At 48.3% G+C, this 25,775-nt stretch overlaps 1 protein-coding gene and 1 pseudogene across 4 annotated transcripts in view; both read right to left on the reverse strand.

The window, feature by feature from the left end:
- Positions 1–7,103: 7,103 nt before the first annotated feature.
- dnajb2 (DnaJ heat shock protein family (Hsp40) member B2) overlaps positions 7,104–25,775 on the reverse strand; it is a 50,701-nt gene continuing 32,029 nt past the window's right edge. For 3 of the 4 annotated variants that reach the window (XM_070875206.1, XM_070875209.1, XM_070875207.1), the window contains 2 exons: positions 11,721–11,921; positions 7,104–7,802 (listed from right to left, as the gene is read on the reverse strand). In XM_070875206.1, the coding sequence (XP_070731307.1) occupies positions 7,684–7,802; positions 11,721–11,921 (320 nt within the window). In that variant the 3' untranslated portion in view covers positions 7,104–7,683. Of the gene's footprint in view, positions 7,803–9,560; positions 9,614–11,720; positions 11,922–25,775 lie in introns of all 4 variants that reach the window. The other variant, XM_070875208.1, reaches the window with a different exon arrangement.
- LOC139260625 (U2 spliceosomal RNA) lies at positions 8,990–9,222 on the reverse strand (annotated as a pseudogene).

Consider the following 25,775-nt stretch of genomic DNA (forward strand, 5'->3'; position numbering starts at 1 on the left):
CCCTTGCACGAGTGCCATTGGTGCCTGTGGCAGCAAGGCGTGGCGTCCCAGAAGGAAAAAGACATAAATCAAACACAAAAGGACGCGGGGTTCGGACGCAACACAAGGTCGTCTGACCGCAGTTTATTCGAGAACGCTCTGCGGAGCTCCGGACAGTCCTGGTTCTGTGCTGTCGGTAACCCCCCCCCGCCGCGAGCGTACGCCAATTGGCGATCTACTCTCAACTGCGTTCGATGAATCTCGATCTCGGGAATAGTGGGGGAAGTTCCTCGGCACTGCTCCCGTTGGCGCTGATGTAACTTGGCCGAAAGTGCAGCAGCGACTCCACATTCCTGCAACGAGCAGCTCGGAAGAAACTTGCATTGTACTCGAGGTAAACTTCATGGAATCTTGTAGCACAGGAGGAGGCCATTTGGCCCATTGTTCTTTGAAAGAGCGATCTGATTTGTCCCACTCCCCCCCCCCCCCCTGCTCTTTCCCCATAGAAAATGTTTCTTCAAGTATTCATCCAATCCTCTTTTGAGCGTTACTGTTGAATCTGCTTCCAATGCCCTTTTCAGGCAGCGCGTTCCAGATCACAACATAAAATGTTTCTCCTCATCTCCCCAACTTTTGCCAAGTATTTTAAATCTGTGTCCTCTCGCTACTGCCAGTAGAAACCGTTTCTCCTTATTTACTCTATCAAAACCCCTCATGATTCTGAACGTCTATTAAATCATAGAATCATAGCAATTTACAGCACGGAAAGAGGCCATTTCGGCCCATCGTGTCCGTGCCGGCCGACCAAGAGCTACCCAGCCTAATCCCACTTTCCAGCTCTGGGTCCGTAGCCCTGTGGGTTACGGCACTTCAGGTGCACATCCAAGTACTTTTTAAATGTGGTGAGGGTTTCTGCCTCTACCACCCTTTCAGGCAGTGAGTTCCAGACCCCCACCACCCTCTGGGTGAAGACATTTCCCCTCAAATCCTCCCCCCAATTACTTTAAATCTATGCCCCCTGGTTGTTGACCCCTCTGCCAAGGGAAACAGGTCCTTCCTGTCCACTCTATCCAGGCCCCTCATAATTTTATACACCTCAATCAGGTCTCCCCTCAGCCTCCTCTGTTCCAAAGAAAACAAACCCAGCCGATCCAATCTTTCCTCATGCAGCGTTGAGAATCCGGAAGCCACGGGACCAAGGTCGCTCCGGATTCTGTGTATTTCCAGACTTCGGAACGTCTTTCCGACATCCCGAGTCTGGAAACGCCGGGGCCGAGGTCGGTAGGTAGGGGGGAGGGCGGCCCGGGGTGGGGGGGGCTCGAAGCAGGGGAGGGGGGAAGGCCGAGGCAGGGATCCGGATTCTGGAACGTTTTAGATTCCGGACGACCCTGCCACCGATCGTCCCGGAGTCCGGAATTGCAAAACATTCCGGATTCCGGAACTCCAGATTTTTGACCTGTATCTACAATTCTCCAGTCCAGCCAACACCCTCGTAAATCTCTGCATCCTCTCCAGTGCAATTACATCTTTCCTGTAATGTGGTGACCAGAACTGCACGCAGTACTCCAGCTGTGGCCTACACAGTTCAAGTATATCCTCCCCTGCTCTTGTACTTTATGCCTCGGTTAATAAAGGCAAGCATTCCGTATGCCTTCTTAACCACCTTATCTACCTGGCCTGCTACTTTCAGGGATCTGTGGACATGCACTCCCAGGTCCCTTTTGTGCCTCTATACTTCTCAGTGTTGTACTATTTAATATGTATTCCCTTGCCTGGTTAGCTTTCCCCAAATGCATTACCTCACACTTCTCCTCTTCATCTCCACTTCACCTTCTCTGCTCCAAGGAGAACAATCCCAGTTTCTCCAGTCGCTCATCCCTGGTACCATTATAGTAAATCTCTTCTGCACCCCGCAAACCTCTTTCCCGTTCCCCTTATCTCTCCCGGTGTCTCCTCTCCAGTTCTCCAATGGCTGCTCTCTGGCCAAGCCCCCATTCTCCACACGCAAGGGACTCTGGAGAGATAGCACAGCCCCCAACCTCCCCCCCTCCTCCCCCCCCACCCACGTTCCCCCCCCACCAAACCACAAGCCTGATCCTCACCCAACTTTCCATCAGTGGGGGTGAAGGGAGATATCGCCCAGGAGCAGGAATCTCTGGTTGGTTTTAAGGCCAAAGACAACCTTCCCCCTTACCCCCAGTTGGTGGGGACACTTGTAGGGTTGCACTGGTTGAGTTAAACATAAGATAAGTACATAAGAAATAGGAGGAGTAGGCCATACGTCCCCTCGAGCCTGCTCCGCCATTTAATGCGATCATGGCTGATCCAATCATGGACTCGGGTCCACTTCTCCGCCCGCTCCCCATAACCCCTTATTCCCTTATCGGTTAAGAAACTGTCTATCTCTGTCTTAAATTTATTCAATGTCCCAGCTTCCACAGCTCTCTGAGGCAGCAAATTCCACAGATTTACAACCCTCCTGAGAGAAGAAATTTCTCCTCATCTCAGTTTTAAATGGGCGGCTCCTTATTCTAAGGTCATGCCCTCTAGTCCGAGTCTCCCCCATCAGTGGAAACATCCTCTCTGCATTCACCTTGTCGGGCCCCCTCATAATCTTATACGTTTCGATAAGATCACCTCTCATTCTTCTGAATTCCAATGAGTAGAGGCCCAACCTCCTCAACCTTTCCTCATGTCAACCCCCTCATCCCCCGAATCAACCGAGTGAACCTTCTCTGAACTGTCTCCAAAGCAAGTATATCCTTTCGTAAATATGGAAACCAAAACTGCACACAGTATTCCAGGTGTGGCCTCACCAATACCCTGTATAACTGTAGCCAGACTTTCCTGCTTTTATACTCCAATGACCCACGACACACCTGGAGATCGGAAATGGAACCTTCCTGGCCTGATCCAGTCTGTGCATCATCATCATCATCATCATAGGCAGTCCCTCGAAGCAAGGGTGACTTGCTTCCACACCAAAGAGGGATGAGAGTTCACAAGTGTTTCAACGAAGGACCTAATATTCCAGGTCCCAAACTACATGTTGAAGGGTGGAAGATGCCTGTGGGTGGATTTTTTTAACGTGTGGTGACCGTTGCACACCAGCCACCACATGGGCTTGACAGAGCTAGGTCTTGGTCCAGTGGCAAGGGTTAACCAAGCAGACTGGAGACCAGCTCTGCTGCACGGACCCAGCGCACACATATCGCAGTGTGGGCTGGGCCCCGTGCTGCCCCTGGGCCCTCGCCTCTTCTATGCCCCGAACTCACGCCTCTCCTGGGCCCCGGTCACTTCCCTCTACAAACTTGTGCCGCTCCTTCGCCCCTCCTGCCCGCACTGCAATCAGCGACCTGGCTTCGCAGCCGTCGCCCTCCTGTAGCAGCACGCACTGCCCCCTGCAGTGGCCCATCGGAGAGCGCAGCGTACACTGAGCGATTGAAAGCGAGAAATAATAATGCTCTTCCAACAGCACTAAAAGGGGAACAGAACTGGTTCAGAGACGGGTTTGTATTAAACGCGATCCCACCCAAGGATCAAGCAAAAAAAAACAGGTGAAAACATTGACTAAAACTGACTGAAACCTCAAGAGGCCACAGAGCAGCCAATCCCAAATGGTTCAGCGGGGTTGCTAAGCTAGCAGAAGCCATCTCCCTTTCTCTGCAACCTCCTCCAGCCCTACAACCCTCTGAGTATCTCTGCGCTCCTCCAATTCTGGCCTCTTGCACATCCCCCATTTTAATCCCCCCCCCCCCCACACACCACCATTGACGGCCGTGTCTTCAGCTTCCCAGGCTCTGGAATTCCCTCCCTAAACCTCTCTGCCTCTCCATCCTCCTTTAAGCTGCTTCCGCTTTGATCTCACTTTTGGTCTTGCCCTAATATGTGGCTCAGTGTCGGATTACGCACCTGTGAAGCTCCTTGGAGACGTGAGATCGTATTAAATGGTGGAGCAGGCTCGAGGGGCCGTATGGCCTACTCCTGCTCCTATTTCTTATGTTCTTATGTTTTACTACATTAAAGGTACTATAAAAAGAAAACTATGAGCATTTATATAGCTCCTTTCATGATTATCGGACATCCCAATGTGCTTTACAGCCCATGAAGCACTTTTGAAGTATAGACGCTGCTGTAATGTAGGAAACGCGGCAGCCCATATAGGCACTGCAAGCTCCCATCAATAGCAATATGATAATGGCCAGACCGCCTAGTTTTGAGTGATGTTGATTCAGGGATAAGTAATGGCCAGGGCACCGGGGATAACTCCCCTGCTCTTCTTCGAAATAGTGGCCGTGGGATCTTTTACGTCCTCTTGAGAGGGCAGACGGGGCCTTGGTTTAAAGTCTTGTCTTAAAGACGGCGCCTCTGACAGTGCAGCGCTCCCTCAGCACTGCACTGGGAGTGTCAAACCTAGATTTATGTGCTCAAGTCCCTGGCGTGGGACTTGAATCCACAACCCTCTGACTCAGAGGCGAGTGTGCTGCCCACTGAGGCAAGGTGCTGCTGTTATAGAATCACAGAATCTTGCAACACAGTAGGAGGGCGAGCGTATTGCGAGCAGGTGGCTCTGTCTCATGTTCCATCTGATCATTACTCGCTGTGTTGCGTCTGATTGGTGCGCCATCCACATTTGACACAAACCCAAACCACACTTGTACAGCACAGAAGGAGACCACTCGGCCTATCGTGCCTGTGCCGGCTCTTTGAAAGAGCAATCCGATTAGTCCTACCCCCCTTCCCCCCCCCCCCCCCCACCTGCTCTTTCCCCACACAGCTCCGCATTAAAAAAAAATCCTCATCGCCTCTTCTGAATATTTTGGCAATTACATTGGGCCGACGAGGTGCATGCGTGTCCACAGGAATCCCGCAAGTTCCAGCTTTAGGCATGCGCTAAAACTCGGAACTTGTGATCTATCAAGAATTCTCGTGACAGATAGAAAATAGGAGCAGTAGTAGGCCATTCGGCCCTTCTAGCCTGCACCGCCATTCAATATGATCATGGCTGATCCTCTATCTCAACACCATATTCCTGCTTTCTCCCCATACCCCTTGATGCCTTTTGTGTCTAGAAATCTATCGATCTCACTCTTAAATATATTCAGTGACTTGGCCTCCACAGCCTTCTGTGGTAGAGAATTCCACAGGTTCACCACCCTCTGAGTGAAAACATTTCTCCTCATCTCGGCCCTAAATTTCCTACCCCGTATCCTGAGACTGTGACCCCTTGTTCTAGACTTCCCAGTATCCAGTCTGTCCAACCCAGTCAGAATTTTATACGTTTCAATGAGATCCCCTCTCATCTAAACTCTAGTGAATACAGGCCTAGTCGACCCAATCTCCCCTCATACGACAGTCCTGCCATCCCAGGAACCTTCGCTGCACTCCCTCTATGGCAAGTATATCCTTTCTTAGGTAAGGAGACCAAAACTGCACACAATACTCCCGGTGCGGTCTCACCAGGGCCCTGTATAACTGTAGTAAAACATCCTTGCTCCTGTACTCAAATCCTCTTGCAATGAAGGCCAACATACCATTTGCCTTCCTAACTGCTTGCTGCACCTGCATCTTTGCTTTCAATAACTGGTGTACAAGGACACCCAGATCACACGAATCCTCAGGAAAAGTCTCTCTGCCTGTGGAGAGTTGGGCTATCTGCCAACTACTGCCCATGAATTCCCACGTAAGGCTTGCTTTTATCAGCGTAAGAGTTTTAACATTTAATTTTTCTGTTTTTTTTTAAATCAGTAATTTATACATTTAAGAACCTGCTAAAATAAGGTCGTTTTTTTTAGCCCCTTTAAAACATGTAAATTTGTTTTTCAAAAAGTTACATTTGTTTTAAATATTTCATTAAATACCATTTTAATTCATTTTAAATATGCAATTTTTTTAAAAATTATTTGAAGAGTAGAGGTATTTTGGAGGATATTACCGTTTATACTGATGAGGTTTCTGTACATATGGCATCATAATCATAGCACGAAAGGAGGCCATTTCGACCCATCGTGTCCGTACCGGCCGTCAAAGAGCCACCCAGCCTAATCCCACTTTCCGGCTCTTGGTCCGTAGCCCTGTAGGTTACGGCACTTCAGGTGCACATCCAAGTACTTTTTTAATGTGGTGAGGGTTTCTGCCTCTACCACCCTTTCAGGCAGTGAGTTCCAGACCCCCACCACCCTCTGGGTGAAGAAATTTCCCCTCAAATCCCCTCTAAACCTCCTACCAATTACTTTAAATTTATGCCCCCTGGTTGTTGACCCCTCTGCTAAGGGAAATAGATCCATCCTATCCACTATAGCTAGGCCCCTCATAATTTTATACACCTCAATCAGGTCTCCCCTCAACCTCCTCTGTTCCAAACCCAGCCTATCCAATCGTTCCTCATAGCTTAGATTCTCCACTCCCGGCAGCATCCTCAGTATGAATGGGGATTCCCTTCTGTCATTGGTTGGGCCGGCCCATGTGATCCCAGGGGTGCCCCTGAATCGCCTGCGCCCGAGATACGTGGGCCGCTTCCTCACGGGTACCAGGAGGGGCCCAGGACCGCGAGTCATCGTACCTCCCGGACCACCAGGTACGCGAGCACTTTATTTGCGGATCAGGGGGGCATTTCCCTGCGGGAAGCCTCCGACCACAAATTCCGGGCCATTAAATCTGTGTCCGACCCTCTTGGCCATTTCTCCCCATTAACAAAACTCCCTCATAGTTTTGAGCACAACATGTTTGAGGTAAACCCCTTGGCTCATTAGAAACTTTGACCGAGCTTGAGAGTATAAAAGCAGGGACGTCTTGCTACAGCTACACAGGGTATTGGTGAGGTCACACCTGGAATACTGCGTGCAGTTTTGGTTTCCATATTTACGAACGATATACTTGTTGTGGAGGCAGTTCAGAGAAGGTTCACTCGGTTGATTCCGGAGATGAGGGGGTTGACTTATGAGGAAAGGTTGAGTAGGTTGGGCCTCTACTCTTTGGAATTCAGAAGAATGAGAGGTGATCTTATCGAAACATATAAGATTATGAGGGGGCTCGACAAGGTGGATACAGAGAGGATGTTTCCACTGATGGGGGAGACTAGAACTAGAGGGCATAATCTTAGAATAAGGGGCCGCCCATTTAGAACTGAAATGAGGAGGAATTTCTTCTCTGAGGGTTGAAAATCTGTGGAATTCGCTGCCTCAGGGAGCTGTGGAAGCCGGGACATTGAATATATTTAAGGCGGAGATAGACAGTTTCTTAACCGATAATGGAGTAAAGGGTTATGGGGAGCGGGCAGGGAAGTGGAGCTGAGTCCTTGATCGGATCAGCCATGAGGGGCCGTATGGCCGACTCCTGCTCCTATTTCTTATGTTCTAAGTTCTAATGTTCTTATCACCTGTCCCAATGTCTCCATACGAGGCTCTGTCTCAAATGTTGCCTGATAATCGCTCCTGTGAAGTGCCTTCGGACAGTTTTTATTATGTTAAAGGTGCTATATAAATGCAAGATGTTGTACAGCACAAAGATTGGACAGGGTACGAGTCCCAAACATATATTTGCAACGTATGAATTTCCGATCTACATGTCAGATCATTCATTTCCAGAAGGGGGAGGTTGTACATAAACCGTGACAATAGATAGTTGGAGAAATGGCCCTCTCCTCCCCATTCTCCCCCACTCTTCAATGCAGCAGGGTCAAAAATTCAAACACAGAACAATTCATTAAATAGCATATAACAAACAGTGCGCACATGGTGTCTTGTGCTTTTTTAAAAAAAAAATAGCTAAACCATTTCCATAAACCCAGTGAACTTTGCTACGGCTCTCAAGTAAAAGTGCTCCTGTATAAAACACAGACAAAGAAAGAAAAGATATTAATAAACGTCGCAACACTGATGACACACCATCCCAGAAGGTCGGTTTCCACACAAGTTGGCCCCGATTTTAACTGCAAGTGGATTTCCCCGCTCGGAGTTAAAATTGCAGTCGGGTCTCAGTGATGTTATCGGGAGGCAGCATGCACATGTAAAGAAGGACCCCATTGGTTTCGGGCGCCTGTCCTTGCTGCCTGCTCGGGAGAGCAGGTTAACATTGCGTATGTTGCCATCTTTCGGAACAGGTAAGTTGTGGGGTAACAGTGACACAACGGTTATGTTACTGGACTGGTACTCCGGAGGCCTGGACTAATGATCCAGAGACAGGAGTTCAAATCTAGTGTCGGGAATGGTAACCATGGGAACTAACTACTGGATTGTCGTAAAAACTCATCTGCTTCACCATTGTGCTTTAGGGAAGGAAATCGGATTTACTGGGAGTATCTGTCACTGTAGAACAGTACTGAGTGTGGGTCACGAACCAGAGCCGAAAACCCTCAGTGACCATGTATCCACTCGTGGGGGAATCTGGAACTAGGGGGGGGGGGGAATAGTTTCAGAATAAGGGGTCGTCCATTTAGAACTGAGATGAGGAGGAATTTCTTCTCTGAGAGGGTCGTGAATCTTTGGAATTCTCTGCCCGAGAGAGCTGTGGAGGCTGGGACATTGAATATATTTAAGGCGGAGATAGACAGATTTTTGAACGATAAGGGAGTCGAGGGTTATGGGGAGCGGGCGGGGAAGTGGAGCTGAGTCCATGATCAGCTCAGCCATGGTCTTATTGAATGGCGGAGCAGGCTCGAGGGGCCGAGTAGCCTACTCCTGCTCCTATTTCTTATGTCCTTCATATTGGGAGTGTCGGTCACTGTGGAACTGTACTGAGTGTGGGTCACGAACCGGGGTGCTACGCCTGACCCCCTAGTGGCCAGGTATTACTGGGAGCCTCTGTGTCTCCAGACCCACAGCAACGTGCTCAACTCTGAAACGGCCCAGCGAGCAGCTCAGTTGTTTAGGAATGGACAATAAATTTTTTTTTTTTTTTTTTTTAATTCGTAGCCAATCGTTCCAATTCTTTGTCAAATCACAAACGCCAGAGGTCACCTTGCACATGCCAAGGATCACTCTGCGCCAATGCTCTTAGCCAAAAGGCCTAGAGCCACTGCACCGTTCCTGGAAGTACTGCAATACCAGGTTCGTGCCATGGAGGTGGATGGGTCAAGCCACCCCACACACCTCCGTGGAGGTGGATGGGTCAAGCCACCCCACCCACCTTCTGTTTCCAAAAAAGCAAGCATATACCTTCCTGACCAGGGAGAAACCACCCGGAGGTCATGGTGGCTGGTCAGGTCAGTTACGCATGATCTTAGCCAAAAGGCCGGATAGGAATGGACAATAAATGCTAACCAGCGATGTCCACATGCCATGAATGGAGAGAGCGAGCGAGAGCCAGGGCAACGTCAGCTGCCCACCCGCAAGGTTTCTGCTGAGCGAGTAGAGTTACAATCGCTTCCCCCACAACAACCCCCCACCCCCCGCCATTTCTTTCCAATCTGAGGATGAGGGAACAAAGGTTGGACCCGAAAATAAACAACACAAAACCAAACCAAACCAAACCAAACATGGTGATAATGGCACTCGAGCCGCAGTGCATTGTGGGAATGAGTCATGTGACTGACTGAAATGAAAAACGACGATGGTTATATAAAAAAAAATGTAAAGCATTACCTGCTGGAACAGGACTGCAGCTAGTCAGCCTGAATAAGCCTGGAAATCTGCATCTGGTGGAGAGAGAGAGAGAGAGAGAGAGAAAGAGAGACAGAGAGCAAGAGAAGCGATGGTTCCAAACTGCCACTCGCAAAAGGTGTGCATTTTTTAAAAAAACTGGCTGCTATGGTGCAACGGCGTGGGTTAATAATGTGAAGCAGCATCAGGAATACACTGAATCCCTCTCCGCAGATTTATACAAACACACACACACACACGGGCGAGTTATGGAAGGGTCATTTTCCCCACATGCTAAGACACAACGCCATCTCTACCCACAAAGCATCCTCCATGCCGAGGATTAAAGGCGTAGGAACGTTACGAACAGGAGTAGGCCATTCAGCTTGATCATTAACCCGTGACCACCTAGTTCCACCTCCGTAACAATCGCCCGTCTCCGCCCCCTGCCTCAGCTCATCCGCTGCTGAAGCCCTCATCCACACCTTTGTTACCTCTAGACTTTGACTATTCCAACACACTCCTGGGTTGGTCTCCTACATTCTACCCTAGGTAAACTCTGGAGCCCGTGTCCTAACTCGCACCAAGTCCCGCTCACCCATCACCCCCTGTGCTCGCTGACCAACATTGGCTCCCGGTTAAGCAACGCAGTGAATTCAAAATTCTCATCCTTATTTTTAAATCCCTCCGTGGCCTCGCCCCTCCCTATCTCTGTAATCTCCTCTAGCCCCACAACCCCCCCCCCACCCCTCCCCGCAACTCGTCTAATACTGCCCTCCTGAACATCCCTGGTTATAATCGCTCAACCATCGGTGGCCATGCCTTCTGTTGCCTAGGCCCCAACCTCTGGAACTCTCTCCCTAAACCTCTCCGCCTCTCTTTCGTCCTTCAAGTCGCTCCTCAAAACCTACCTCTCTGACCAAGCTTTTGGTCACCTGCGCTAATTTCTACTTATGTGGCTCGGTGTCAAATTTTTAATCTCATAACGCACCTTGGGACGTTTCACTAAGTTAAAGGTGCTATATAAATGCAAGTTGTTGTTGTTGTTGTCATATCCCTTGATGCTCTTGCCTAACCACAATCCATCTCAAGCTCCAAATGTCCCCAGACATCCACAGCCTTTAGGAGGCAGGAGTGTTCCAGATTTCTGCTACCCTTCGAGTGAAAAGCTGATTCCCGATTAGGTTCTTGATTATGTAAGCTCCAATTTTAAGATTATGTCCCATTGTTCTTATTCCCGATTACAGCTCCCTCTACACTGTCCCATCAAATACTCCCAGGGCAGGTACAGCACGGGGTTAGATACAGAGTAAAGCTCTCTCTACACTGTCCCATCAAACACTCCCAGGGCAGGTACAGCACGGGGTTAGATACAGAGTAAAGCTCCCTCTACACTGTCCCATCAAACACTCCCAGGGCAGGTACAGCACGGGGTTAGATACAGAGTAAAGCTCCCTCTACACTGTCCCATCAAACACTCCCAGGGCAGGTACAGCACGGGGTTAGATACAGAGTAAAGCTCCCTCTACACTGTCCCATCAAACACTCCCAGGGCAGGTACAGCACGGGGTTAGATACAGAGTAAAGCTCCCTCTACACTGTCCCACCAAACACTCCCAGGGCAGATACAGCACGGGGTTAGATACAGAGTAAAGCAACACAAAATGTAAGTCAAAAGGACAGTATTATCCGTGACTGAAATCAAAGAGACCCTGAAAGAGAGTAGCAATGGCCTGTCAATCCCATTTACTTTGCCCATGTTACGTACATTGATGAGCTGCTCTCCCTGCTCATATACTGGGGGGGGGGGGGGGGGGGGTGGAGTTGGGGGTTGGGGGAAGGGTCATCGTCAATCGTGCCAGCTAGCAATCGGCACCGACACAGCTCAGTTGATGAGGCATTTCCAGCTACTCTTTTTCTTCACCTGCGGCCCCTCGGCAGAAGCCCCCGGCCCCTCGGGTACACTCGGTGCCTCTGCCCCGCTCGCGCCAACATCCGCGGTCCCGGCTCTGCCGCTAGCGGGCGGAGCGGCCCCACGAGTCGGGTTGCTCGCTCCCCCGCCCGGTGTCGCCCTGTCCGTGGGCGGAGACACCCCAGCCGTCTCCGCCTCCGCCTCCGGCGCCTTGCCGCCACCCCGCCTCTTGCCCCGCCCGCCGTGCCCACCTGCTCCCTGCCCGCGGGCTTCCATCTCCGAGAGGCTGTAGGCCAAGGCCAGCTGCAGGTCCTCGTCTTCATCGTCGTCGTCGTCCTGGTAGCCATGCGGCAACGGCAAGATGCCGGAGCGCTGGGCATGCGTCGCTGGCGAGTACTCTGGCTGCTCCCGCCGGCTCAGCTCCGAGGCGAGGGCCGCCTGGTCTTCTTCACCTGGACGGGACGGACCGACAGTGAGTAGCAACCAGCCGCAGGCTGAGGCCCCGCCCACAGGCCGCGAGACCTCGCCCACAGCCCCGCCCATTGACCGAGGCACATCAGGCCGGCCCACTGACCACACGGCCCCGCCCACTGACCACAAGGCCCCGCCCACAGCCCCGCCAATGGGGGCAGGACAACTGCCCACAGCACCGCCCACTGACTGAGGCTCCGCCCACTGACCACGAGGCCACGCCCACTGACCGCGAGGCCCCGCCCACAGCCCCAAGGGGCAGGACACTTGCCTACAGCCCCGCCCACGAGGCCCCTCCCACAACCCCACCCACAGGGCAGGAGTCCAGCCCACAGCCCCGCCCATGTGCCAGGAGACTCGCCCACAGCCACCCCCAAAGGTCACGAGGCCCCGCCCACCAACCACGAGGCCCTTTCGAAGAGCCGGCACAGGTACGATGGGCCAAAAGGCTTCCTTCTGAGAGATCTCTGCAGCACGGCAGCGGTGGGTTGTGGGTTTGACGCCTCATTCCCCACTTGATGGGCATCCCAATTTCAATCTCATCATTGTGGAGCGCCGTGAGCAAGGGGTCAAAATTGGGGCAAGGGTCACTCCACGACCTGCTGGGGAAAATCCATGGTGAAATGGGTGTTGTGGAAGAGGCTATCAGCAAGTAGGCCTGACACTTAGAGTGACTCAGGACACCAGCTAATAGGAGCAGGTTCACTCGAGAAACCGGAGCCCCAAGCTCTGGAATTCCCTCCGTAAATCTCTCCGTCTCTCCTCCTTTAAGGTGCTCCTTGAAACCTACCAGTCCTAATATCTCCTTATGTGACTCAGTATCAATTTTTGTTCGATAACAATCCTGTGAAGCACCTTGGGACATTTTACTATGTTAAAGGCGCTACATAAATGCAAGTTGTTGCTGGGCGACAGGGCAAAGCAGGATTAGGCTCAGTTGCAATCGCCACTTGGAAGGGACCCAGGAGCACTTTTAGCTAGAATGTGTAGCAATTTAAAATGGGGCCTTACAGAGGATACCAGCGATGAGATACTTCAGTTATGTGGGGAGACGGGAGAAGTTGTGGTTGTTCTTCTTAGAACAGAGGACATTAAGGGGAGATATAATGGAGGTTTTCAAAATAATGAAGGGTTTAGCTAGAGTAGATAGGGAGCAATTGTTTTCACTGGCAGAGAGTCAGTAACTAAAGGACACAGATGTAAGGTCATCAGCAAAAGAGCCAGATGAGGAGGAGAATTTTTATTAACGTTGTGATCTGGAATGCGTTGCCTGAAAGGATAATGGAAGTAGATTCATTAGTAACTTTCAAAAGGGAGTTGGATAAATGTTTGAAAAAGAACGCGCCGGGCTATGGGGAACAAGCAGGGAGTGGGACTAATTGGAATGCTCTTTCAAAGAGCCAGCACAGGCCCGATGGGCCGAATGGAGCATTTGTGCTGTATTATTCTACGATTCAGGCTCATTAATGTGTACATCATCGGTGCTAATGGTTCGGCGAATATTTGGTGCAGAGGTGCGGCGGGAGATCGTGGCGGAGGTTCGGCGAACGTTTGTGGCGGAGGAGCGGCGAGACATTGTGGTGGAGGTGCGGTGAATGAGGGTACGGGACCCAGAAGAGCCGAGGGCCCAGGGGCAGCACGGGCCAGCCCACACTGCGATATGTGTAGCGCACTAGGTCCGTGCAGCAGGGCAGGTCTCCAGTCGTCCTGGTCAACCCTTGCCACTGGATAAAGACCTAGCTCTGTCAAGCCCGTGAGGTGGCTGGTGTGCAACGGTCACCCCACGTTAAAAAAAATCCACGCACAGGCACCTTCCACCCCCTCAATTGGAGTTCATCGGGTCCTTCATTGAAACATCTGTGAACTCATGTGGAAGCAAGTCATCGTCATTCGAGGGACCGCCTATGGTGATGGTGCTAATGGAGTATTTTTCCCCTTGAGGGCCCCTTGACCTTCAACCTCCGACATTCCCATCTCAATCACCCCCCTTCCAGTCATTCCTGCAGCCCTCTTGGGTGAGATTGTCACCTTGTGTTGCATTGGGGGGCCGGGGGGGGGGGATCAGGGGGCGGGGTGGGTGGTGGAGGAATTCTGTGCTGTAGTCACCTGCAAACCCATGAACTGGGTTGAAACCCACTTCTTGTAGAGACTGCATGGACAGCAAAGAGGGGAGAATATCATTTCAACATTTGACTTGAATTTAAACGCAGGTCTTAAAGGGAAAGCATTTTTACACAGGCGAATCAATAATTTGCATTTATATATATTAATCAATTAGGGATTAAGGGGTTATTGGGAGTGGGCAGGAAAGTGGACCCGAGTCCATGATCGGATCAGCCATGATCATACTAAATGGCTGAGCAGGCTCGAGGGGCTGTATGGCCGACTCCTGCTCCTATTTCTTATGTTCTTAGTGCCTTTAACAAAGTAAAACTTCCCAAGGCACTTCACAGCAGGTACAGCAAACAACTAGGAAGGCAAATGGTATGTAAGCCTTTATTGTTAGGGGATTGCAATGCAAGAAGTAAGGAAGTCTTGTTGTAATTGTATCTTCTCTTCTCTCTCTCAGGCAGTTCCCCGGAGCCGAGAATGACTTGCTTCCAAACTAAAATTAGTTTTAAGGTGACTGATGAGACCAATGCAGGATCTGCAGTCTCCGGGTCCCGAACTTCATTTTAAAGGGTGGAAGATGCCGGTGTGTGAATTATTTTTAACGTGGGGTGGCCGTTGCACACCAGCTATAATTGTATTGGGCTTTGGTGAGACCACACCTGGAGTACTGTGCAGTTTTGGTCTCCTGAGCTAGGGGAGGATATATTTGCCTTCGATTGGGTGCAACAAAGCTTCACCAGACTGATTCCTGGGACGAGAGGGCTGTCCTATGAGGGGAGACTGAGTAGGAGCAACCCATTTTCTCTGGAATTTAGAAGAATGAGAGGTGATCTCACTGAAACGTATAAACTTCTTGGAGGACTTGACAGGGTAGATGCTGAAAGCCTTATTCCTCTGGCTGGAGAGTCCAGAACTTGGGGCCATTGTCTCAGGATAAGGGGTTTGGCCATTTAGGACAGCTAAGTGAATGGGCAAAAATTTGGCAGATGGAGTATAATGTTGGAAAGTGTGAGGTCATGCACTTTGGCAGAAAAAAATCCAAGAGAAAGTTATTATGTAAATGGCGAAAGATTGCAAAGTGCCGCAGTACAGCGGGACCTGGAGGTACTTGTGCATGAAACACAAATGGTTGGTATGCAGGTACAGCAAGTGATCAGGAAGGCCAATGGCATCTTGGCCTTTATTGCAAAGGGGATGGAGTATAAAAGCAGGGAAGTCTTGCTACAACTATACAAGGTATTGAGGAGGCCACACCTGGAATACTGCATGCACATTTACGAAAGGATATACTTGTTGTGGAGGCAGTTCAGAGAAGGTTCACTAGGTTGATTCCGGGGATGAGGGGGTTGATTTATGAGGAAAGGTTGAGTAGGTTGGGCTTCTACTCATTGGAATTCAGAAGAATGAGAGGTGATCTTATCGAAACATATAAGATTATGAGGGGGCTTGACAAGGTGGATGCAGAGAGGATGTTTCCACTGATGGGGGAGACTAGAACAAGGGGGCATGACCTTAGAATAAGGGGCCGCCCATTTAAAACAGAGATGAGGAGAAATTTCTTCACTCTGAGGGTTAAGGCAACACCTTGATTTTAAAATTCTCATTCCTTGTTTTCATATCCCTCCATCGCATCGCCCCTCCCTATCTCTGTAATCTCCTCCAGCCCTACAACCATCAGATATCTGTGTTCTACTAATTTTGGCCTCTTCAGCAGCCCGATTATAATCACTCCACCATCGGTGGCCGTGTCTTCAGCTGCCTGGACCTCAAGCTCTGGAATTCCCTCCCTAAATCTCTCCGCCTCTCTCTCCTCTATTCTCCTGAAAACTTACCTCTTTTCTGTTCCAATATCTCCTTTATGTGGCTCGGTGTCAAATTTTGTTTGATAACGCTCCTGTGAAGCGCCTTGGGACGTATTAACATGCTAAAGGCACTATATAAATACGAGTTGTTGTGAATTTTTGGAATTCATTACCACAGAAGACAGAGATCGATAGACTTTTGGGCACGAAGGGAATCAAAGGATATGAGGATCGGGCGGGAAAGTGGAGATGATGTAAATTTTCAGCCATGATCTTATGGAATAATATGGCAGGGGGATGGGAACCTATGCAGGGAGACAGAGGGAAATAAAATGGGGGCAGAAGCAAAAGATAGAAAGGAGAATAGTAAAAGTGGAGGGCAGAGAAACCCAAGGAAAAAATCAAAAAGGGCCTCGTTACAGCAAAATGCTAAAAGGTTAAAAATACAAGCCTGAAGGCTCTGTGCCTCAATGCGAGGAGTATTCGTAATAAGATGGATGAATTAACTGCACAGGCAGCTATTAACGATTATGATGTAATTGGCATCACAGAGACATGGCTCCAGGGTGACCAAGGTTGGGAACTCAACATCCAGGGGTATTCAACATTCAGGATGGATAGACAGAAAGGAAAAGGAGGTGGGGTGGCGTTGCTGGTTAAAGAGGAAATTAACGCTATAGTAAGGAAGGACATTAACTTGGATGATGTGGAATCGGTATGGATAGAGCTGCGGAATACCAAAGGGCAGAAAACGCTAGTGGGAGTTGTGTACAGAACACCAAACAGTAGCAGTGAGGTAGGGGATGGCATCAAACAAGAAATTAGGGATGCGTGCAATAAGGGTACAGCAGTTATCATGGGTGACTTTAATCTACATATAGATTGGGCTAACCAAGCTGGTAGCAATGAGGTGGAGGAGGATTTCTTGAAGTGGATTACGGATGGCTTTCTAGACCAATATGTCAAGGAACCAACTAGAGAGCTGGCCATCCTAGATTGGATGTTGTGTAATGAGAGAGGACTAATTAGCAATCTTGTTGTGCGAGGCCCACTGGGGAAGAGTGACCATAATATGATAGAATTCTTTATTAAGATGGAGAGTGACAGTGTTAATTCAGAGACTAGGGTCCTGAACTTAAGGAAAGGTAACTTTGATGGTATGAAATGTGAATTGCCTAGGAAAGACTGGCAAATGATACTTAAAAGGGTTGACAGTGGATAGGCAATGGCAGACATTTATAGATCACATGGATGAACTTCAACAATTGTACATCCCTGTCTGGAGTAAAAATAAAATGGGGAAGGTAGCTCAACTGTGGCTAACAAGGGAAATTAGGGATAGTGTTAAATCCAAGGAAGAGGCATATAAATTGGCCAGAAAAAGCAGCAAACCTGAGGACTGGGAGAAATTTAGATTTCAGCAGAGGAGAACAAAGGGTCTAATTAGGAGGGAGAAAATAGAGTACGAGAAGAAACTTGCCAGGAACATAAAAACTAACTGCAAAAACTTCTATAGATATGTGAAGAGAAAAAGATTAGTGAAAACCAACATAGGTCCTTTGCAGTCAGAATCAGGTGAATTTATAATGGGGATCAAAGAAATGGCAGACCAGTTGAACAAATACTTTGAATCTGTCTTCACTAAGGAAGACACAAATAACATTCCGGAAATACTAGGGGTTCGAGGGTCAAGCGAAAAGTAGGAACTGAAGGAAATCCTTATTAGTCAGGAAATTGTGTTCGGGAAATTGATGGGATTGAAGGCCGATAAATCCCCGGGGCCTGATAGTCTGCATCCCAGAGTACTTAAGGAAGTGGCCCTAGAAATAGTGGATGTATTGGTGATCATTTTCCAACATTCTATTGACTCTGGATCAGTTCCTATGGACTTGAGGGTAGCTAATGTAACACCATTTTTTTTAAAAAGGAGGGAGAGAGAAAACAGGGAATTATAGACCGGTTAGCCTGACATCAGTGGTGAGGAAAATGTTGGAATCAATTATTAAAGATGAAATAGCAGCGCATTTGGAAAGCAGTGACAGGATCAGTCCAAGTCAACATGGATTTACAAAAGGGAAATCATGCTTGACAAATCTCCTGGAATTGTTTGAGGATGTAACTAGTAGAGTGGACAAGGGAGAACCAGTGGATGTGGTGTACTTGGCTTTTGACAAGGTCCCATACAAGAGATTGGTGTGCAAAATTAAAGCACATGGTATTGGGGTTAATATATTGATGTAGATAGGGAACTGGTTGGCAGACAGGAAGTAGAGAGTCGGAATAAACAGGTCCTTTTCAGAATGGCAGGCAGTGACTAGTGGAGTGCTGCAGGGCTCAGTGCTGGGACCCCAGCTATTTACAATATACATCAATGATTTAGATGAAGGAATTGAGTGTAATATCTCCAAGTTTGCAGATGACACTAAGCTGGGTTGCGGTGTGAGCTGTGAAGAGGATGCTATGAGGCTGCAGGGTGACTTGGACAGGTTAGGTGAGTGGGCAAATGCATGGCAGATGCAGTATAATGTGGATAAATGTGAGGTTATCCACTTTGGTGGCAAAAGCAGGAAGACAGAATATTATCTGAATAGTGACAGATAAGGAAAAGGGGAGGTACAATGAGACCTGGCTGTCATGGTACATCAGTCATTGAAGGTTGGCATGCAGGTACAGCAGGCGGTGAAGAAGGCAAATGGTATGTTGGCCTTCATAGCTAGGGAATTTGAGTATAGGAGCAGGGAGGTCTTACTACAGTTGTACACGGCCTTGGTGAGGCCTCACTTGGAATATTGTGTTGAGTTTTGGTCTCCTAATCTGAGGAAGGACATTCTTGCTATTGAGGGAGTGCAGCGAAGGTTCATCAGACCGATTCCCGGGATGGCAGGACTGACATATGAGGAGAGACTGGATCAACTGGCCTTTATACACTGGAGTTTAGAAGGATGAGAGGGGATCTCATAGAAACTTATAAGATTCTTATGGGACTGGACAGGTTAGATATGGGAAGAATGTTCCCGATGATGGGGAAGTCTAGAACCAGGGAACACAGTCTTAGAAGAAGGGGTAGGCCATTTAGTACTGAGATGAGGAGAAACTTCTTCACTCAGAGAGTTCTTAACCTGTGGAATTCCCTACCACAGAGTGTTGTTGATGCCAGTTCATTCAAGAGGGAGTTAGATCTGGCCCTTATGGCTAAAGGGATCAAGGGGTATGGAGAGAAAGCAGGAAAGGGGTACTGAGGGAAAGATCAGTCATGATCATATTGAATGGCGGTGCAGGCTCGAAGGGCCGAATGGCCTACTCCTGCACCTATTTCCTATGTTTCTATGTTTCATAGCTGGAGGATTTGAGTACAAGAACATAAGAACATAAGAATTAGGAACAGGAGTAGGCCATCTAGCCCCTCGAGCCTGCTCCGCCATTCAACAAGATCATGGCTGATCTGGCCGTGGACTCAGCTCCAATTACCCGCCCGCTCCCCGTAACCCTTAATTCCCTTATTGGTTAAAAATCTATCTATCTGTGACTTGAATACATTCAATGAGCTAGCCTCAACTGCTTCCTTGGGCAGAGAATTCCACAGATTCACAACCCTCTGGGAGAAGAAATTCCTTCTTAACTCAGTTTTAAATTGGCTCCCCCGTATTTTGAGGTTGTGCCCCCTAGTTCTAGTCTCCCCGACCAGTGGAAACAACCTCTCTGCCTCTATCTTGTCTATCCCTTTCATTATTTTAAATGTTTCGATAAGATCACCCCTCATCCTTTGAACTCCAACGAGTAAAGACCCAGTCTACTCAATCTATCATCATAAGGTAACCCCCTCATCTCCGGAATCAGCCTAGTGAATCGTCTCTGTACCCCCTCCAAAGCTAGTATATCCTTCCTTAAGTAAGGTGACCAAAACTGCATGCAGTACTCCAGGTGCGGCCTCACCAATACCCTATACAGTTGCAGAAGGACCTCCCAGCTTTTGTACTCCATCCCTCTCGCAATGAAGGCCAACATTCCATTCGCCTTCCTGATTACCTGCTGCACCTGCAAACTAACTTTTTGGGATTCATGCACAAGGACCCCCAGGTCCCTCTGCACCGCAGCATGTTGTAATTTCTCCCCATTCAAATAATATTCCCTTTTACTGTTTTTTTTTTCCCCAAGGTGGATGACCTCACATTTTCCGACATTGTATTCCATCTGCCAGACCTTAGCCCATTCGCTTAACCTATCTAAATCTCTTTGCAGTCTCTCTGTGTCCTCTACACAACCTGCTTTCCCACTAATCTTTGTGTCATCTGCAAATTTTGTTACACTACACTCTGTCCCCTCTTCCAGGTCATTATGTATATTGTAAACAGTTGTGGTCCCAGCACCGATCCCTGTGGCACACCACTAACCACCGATTTCCAACCCGAAAAGGACCCATTTATCCCGACTCTCTGCTTTCTGTTAGCCAGCCAATTCACGATCCATGCTAATACATTTCCTCTGACTCTGCGTACCTTTATCTTCTGCAGTAACCTTTTGTGTGGCACCTTATCGAATGCCTTTTGGAAATCTAAATACACTACATCCATCGGTGCACCTCTATCCACCATGCTCGTTATATCCTCAAAGAATTCCAGTAAATTAGTTAAACATGATTTCCCCTTCATGAATCCATGTTGCATCTGTTTGATTGCACTATTCCTATCTAGATGTCCCGCTATTTCTTCCTTAATGATATCTTCAAGCATTTTCCCCACTACAGATGTTAAACTAACCGGCCTATAGTTACCTGCCTTTTGTCTGCCCCCTTTTTTTAAACAGAGGCGTTACATTAGTTGCTTTCCAATCCGCTGGTACCTCCCCAGAGTTCAGAGAATTTTGGTAGATTATAACGAATGCATCTGCTATAACTTCCGCCATCTCTTTTAATACCCTAGGAGCAGAGAGGTCTTACTGCAGTTGTACAGAGCCTTGGTGAGGCCACACCTGAAATATTGTGTTCAGTTTTGGTCTCCTAATCTGATGAAGAATGTTCTTGCTATTGAGGGAGTGCAGTGAAGGTTCACCAGACTGATTCCCAGGATGGCAGGACTGACATATGAGGAGAGACTGGATCAACTGGGCTTGTATCCACTGGAGTTTAGAAGAATGAGAGGGGATCTCATTGAAACATATAAAATTCTGACAGGATTGGACAGGTTAGAGGTAGGAAGAATGTTCCCGTTGCTGGGGAGTTCCAGGGGTCACAGTCTAAGAATAAGGGGTAAGCCATTTAGGATCGAGATGAGGAGATACTTCTTCACTCAGAGAGTGGTTAACCTGTGGAATTCTCTACCGCAGAAAGTGTTGAGGCCAGTTCGTTAGATATATTCAAAAGGGAGTTAGATATGGCCCTTACGGCTAAAGGTATCAAGGGGTATGGAGAGAAAGCAGGAAAGGGGAACTGAGGTTCAATGATCAGCTATGATCTTATTGAATGGCGGTACAGGCTCGAAGGGCTGAATGGCCTACTCCTGCACCTATTTTCTATACTTTTATGTTTCTATGAATGACGGAGCAGGCTCGAGGGATCATATGGACTCTTCCTGCTCCTATTTCCTATGTTCTAATGTTAGTCAGACAAAATCTGACACTAAACCCCATAAGGAGGTATTCGGACAGTTCTTGGTCAAAGAGGTAGGTTTTAAGGAGCAACATCAAAGAGAGAGGCAGAGAGTTCTAGGGAGGTAATTCCAGAGCTCAGGGCCTCGGCAGCTGAAGGTAAGGCTGCCGATGGTGGGGCGAAGTAAATCGGGGAATGCGTGAGGGGTAAATACCTGAAACAGTCAGGATTGGGGAATCACCATTTCGGTACAAGTTATTCCTAACAGGTGCTGATTGGGATGAGTGTGGGGAAGCACCACCATACACTCATTGAGTTCCTTTAGCGAGGGTCTCTGTTAAGCTATTCGAAGCGATCCTTCAGTCAATCAGAGGAGCCATCGCCGTAGAATTAAAGCTTTGTACCAGTTTATTGTTACGTGATACCACCTCATTTATAGTTATGCTCGCAACCAAATTCGAGACACCTGCTGCCTCCCCACTCACTGCCAGTGCCACCACCTCTGGTGAGTCCGTCCTGCCAGTGGGACAGTCCATCCCCAGCATTGAAGCACTGACCACATTGATCAGCTCCGCTGGGCAGGCCACATAGTTCGCATGCTAAACACGAGACTCCCAAAGCAAGCACTCTACTCGGAACTCCTTCACAGCAAATGAGCCAAAGGTGGGCAGAGGAAACGTTACAGGGACACCCTCAAAGCCTCCCTGATAAAGTGCAACATCCTCATTGACACCTGGGAGTCCCTGGTCAAAGACCGCCCTAAGTGGAGGAAGTGCATCCTCAGAGGGAGGGCGCTGAGCACCTCGAGTCTCGTCGCCAAGAGCATGCAGAAATCAAGCCCAGGCAGCAGAAGGAGCGTGCGGCAAACCAGTTCCACCCACCCTCCCTTACCCTCAACGACTATCTGTCCCACCTGTGACAGGGACTGTGGTTCTCGTATTGGACTGTTCAGCCACCTAAGGTCTCATTTTAAGAGTGGAAGCAAATCTTCCTCGATTCCGAGGGACTGCCTATGATGATGACCCAGTGATGGAGATGGAGGAGTCAACAACATTGACTGATGGGTATGATTCTGTGGGTAGGACAAAGTAAGGCTCGTGTTGCTGTGGGGCAACTCTACCAACTTTGGCACCAGTTCCCAGATGCTTGTGAGGAGGACTTTTCAGGGTCGACTGGCCTTTTGTCGTGTCCTGATTCAATGTCTGGGTCGCAGACAAGTGATCTGTCTGCTTTTATTCTGGTTATTCTTTGCGGGGGTTTCATACAACTTGCTAAGCCACTTTAATGAGCAGTTAAGAGTTAACCGTGTTTGTGTGCGACTGGAATCACATATAGGCCAGGTAAGGATGGCAAATTTCCTTCAATAAGAACCCAACAGGGTTTTTAATAGAGCAGCACTGTCGGAGATGCCTATCTTTCAGATGAGACATTAAACCGAGGCCCCGTCTGCCCTCTAAGGTGGATGTAACAGATCCCATGGCACTATTTCGAAGAAGAGTAGGGGAGTTTTCCCCAGTGTCTTGGGGCCAATATTTATCCCTCAACTATCCATCACTTAAAAAACAGATTATCTGGTCATTATCACGTTACTGTCTGTGGGAGCTTGCTGTGCGTAAATTGGCTGCTGCGTTTCCTACATTACAACAGTGGCTGCACTCCCAAAAATGCTCCATTAGCTGCAAAGCTCCTTGAGACGTCCCGAGATCATCAAAGGCGCTGCATGAATGCAAGTGCTTTCTTTACTCCTCTATCCCCAGCTCCCAGGTTCCGTAAAAATTCCAGCTTCCTAATTAATTAAGGTTGCACTCGAGTATTTCGAAGAAGAGCAGAGGAGTTCTCCCCGGTGTGCTGGGCCAATATTTATCCCTCAATCAACATAACAAAAAACAGTCTATCGAGTCATTATCACATTGCTGTGTGTGGGAGCTTGCTGCGCGCAAATTGACTGCCGCGTTTCCCACATTACAACAGTGACCACACTCCAAAAGTACTTCATTGGCTGTAAAGCGCTTTGAGACGTCTGGTGGTCGTGAAAGGCGCTATATAAATCCAAGTCTTTCTTTCTGTCTTTAAAAGTTCTGGACAGGTACAACAATAATTAAAAAGGCTCATGGAATGTTGGTTTTATCTCAACAGGGCTGTAATACAAACGAGTTATGTTATAGTTGTACACAGCTCTGATCAGACCCCATGTGGAGCAACTGCCTTCATTTCGGGACACAGCCCCTCAGGAAGGATATATTGGAGGGGGAGAAGGTCGATTCACCAGAATGATATCCAGGGCTAAAAGGGTTAAATTATGAGGACAGGTTTACAATCTATATTAACGACTTGGAAGAAGGGACTGAGTGTAATGTAGCCAAGTTTGCTGACGATACAAAGATGGGAGGAAAAGCAATGTGTGAGGAGGACAAAAAATCTACAAAAGGATATAGACAGGCTAAGTGACTGGGCAAACATTTGGCAGATGGAGTATAATGTTAGAAAATGTGAGGTCATGCACTTTGGCAGAAAAAAAAAATCAAAGAGCAAGTTATTATTTAAATGGAGAAAGATTGCAAAGTGCTGCAGTACAGCGGGACCTGGGGGTACTTGTGCATGAAACACAAAAGGTTAGTATGCAGGTACAGCAAGTGATCAGGAAGGCCAAAGGTATCTTGGCCTTTATTGCAAAGGGGATGGAGTATAAAAGCAGGGAAGTCTTGTTACAGTTATACAGGGTATTGGTGAGGCCACACCTGGAATACTGCATGTACAGTTTTGGTTTCCATAATTACGAAAGGATATACTTGCTTTGGAGGCAGTTCAGAGAAGGTTCACTAGGTTGATTCCAGGGATGAGGAGGTTGACTTATGAGGAAAGATTGAGTAGGTTGGGCCTTTACTCATTGGAATTCAGAAGAATGAGGTGATCTTATCGAAATGTATAAGATTATGAGGGGGCTTGACAAGGTGGATGCAGAGAGGATGTTTCCACTGATGGGGGAGACTAGAACTAGGGGGCAAGATCTTAGAATAAGGGGCCGCCCATTTAAAACTGAGATGAGGAAGAATTTCTTCTCTCAGGGATGTAAATCTGTGGAATTTGCTGCCTCAGAGAGCTGTGGAATTTGAATAAATTTAAGACAGAATTAGACAGTTTCTTAAACAATAAGGGAATAAAGGGTTATGGGGATCGGGCAGGGAAGTGGAGCTGAGCCCATGATCAGATCAGCCATGATCTTATTGAATGGCGGAGCAGGCTCGAGGGGCTGTTTGGCCTACTCCTGCTCCTATTTCTTATGTTCTTATGTTAAACTAGCCTTATATTCCCTTCAGTATAGAATATTAAGGGGTGATTTAATTAAAGTGTTTAAGATGATTAAACCATTTGATAGGTTAGATAGAGAGCAACTATTTCCTCTGGTGAAACGGCATGAGTGGGGGGGGTGGGGGCGGTGGTGAGGGAGGCAGTGTGCAGAACAAGAGAGCATAATGTTAAAATTAGAGCCAGGTTGTTCAGGGGTGGTGTCAGGAAGCACTTCTGCACACAAAGGGCAGTGGGAATCTGGAACTCTCCCCCAAAAGGCTGTTGAGGCCGGATGGGGCGGGGCATCAATTGAAAATGTTAACACTGAGATTGATAGATTTTTGTTGGGTAAGGCTATCCAGGGTTACGGAACCAAGGCGGTTTAATAGAGTTAGATACAGATCAGCCAGGATCTAATTGAATAGCAGGACAGTCTTGAGGGGCTGAATGGCCTATTCAAGCAAGTCCAACCATATCTCCACTCGATGGACACTGAAATCTGAAATATAGGGCTGAATTTTCCAGGGTGGTAGCGGGCGCGATCGGTGGCGGGTCGGGTGGGAAGTTGTTATTTTTGATAGTGGGTCAGGAACCCGCTGTCATTCCCGTTCCCACACATCTTTCCCAAAGGCACGTCTATCAGTGTGGAGCAGTCCCGACTTGCAGAGGCAGGGGACCTGATTGAAATCATAATGAGGTAGTTTACAGGCACACAAGAGCCTTTTCCCCCCCACTACTTTTTAAATTTCCCTGCATGGCCACGGGATTCACACAGCTCGGGAATCACATCTGTCAACCTGAGGAGGGAGTTCAGTGGCCATTGCTCCAGCTGATTACTGAATAGCTCGGAAAACAAACCAAATAAAAACATGTTGATTAGATCATCTAACAGATTGTTGGTGATTCTGTTCTACATGAAAAGCTATTGGTAAATGTTAATTCAGAAATTACTGAAGGGATGCAAGTGCTATCCTGGATGATGAGAGAAATACATTTTTCACTGGCCATTCTTGGCTGTTGCCTTCCAACTCAACAGTAATTGCGGTGAA

Source organism: Pristiophorus japonicus, chromosome 3 (genome assembly GCF_044704955.1).
Source record: "Pristiophorus japonicus isolate sPriJap1 chromosome 3, sPriJap1.hap1, whole genome shotgun sequence".
Lineage (NCBI taxonomy): Eukaryota > Metazoa > Chordata > Chondrichthyes > Pristiophoridae > Pristiophorus > Pristiophorus japonicus.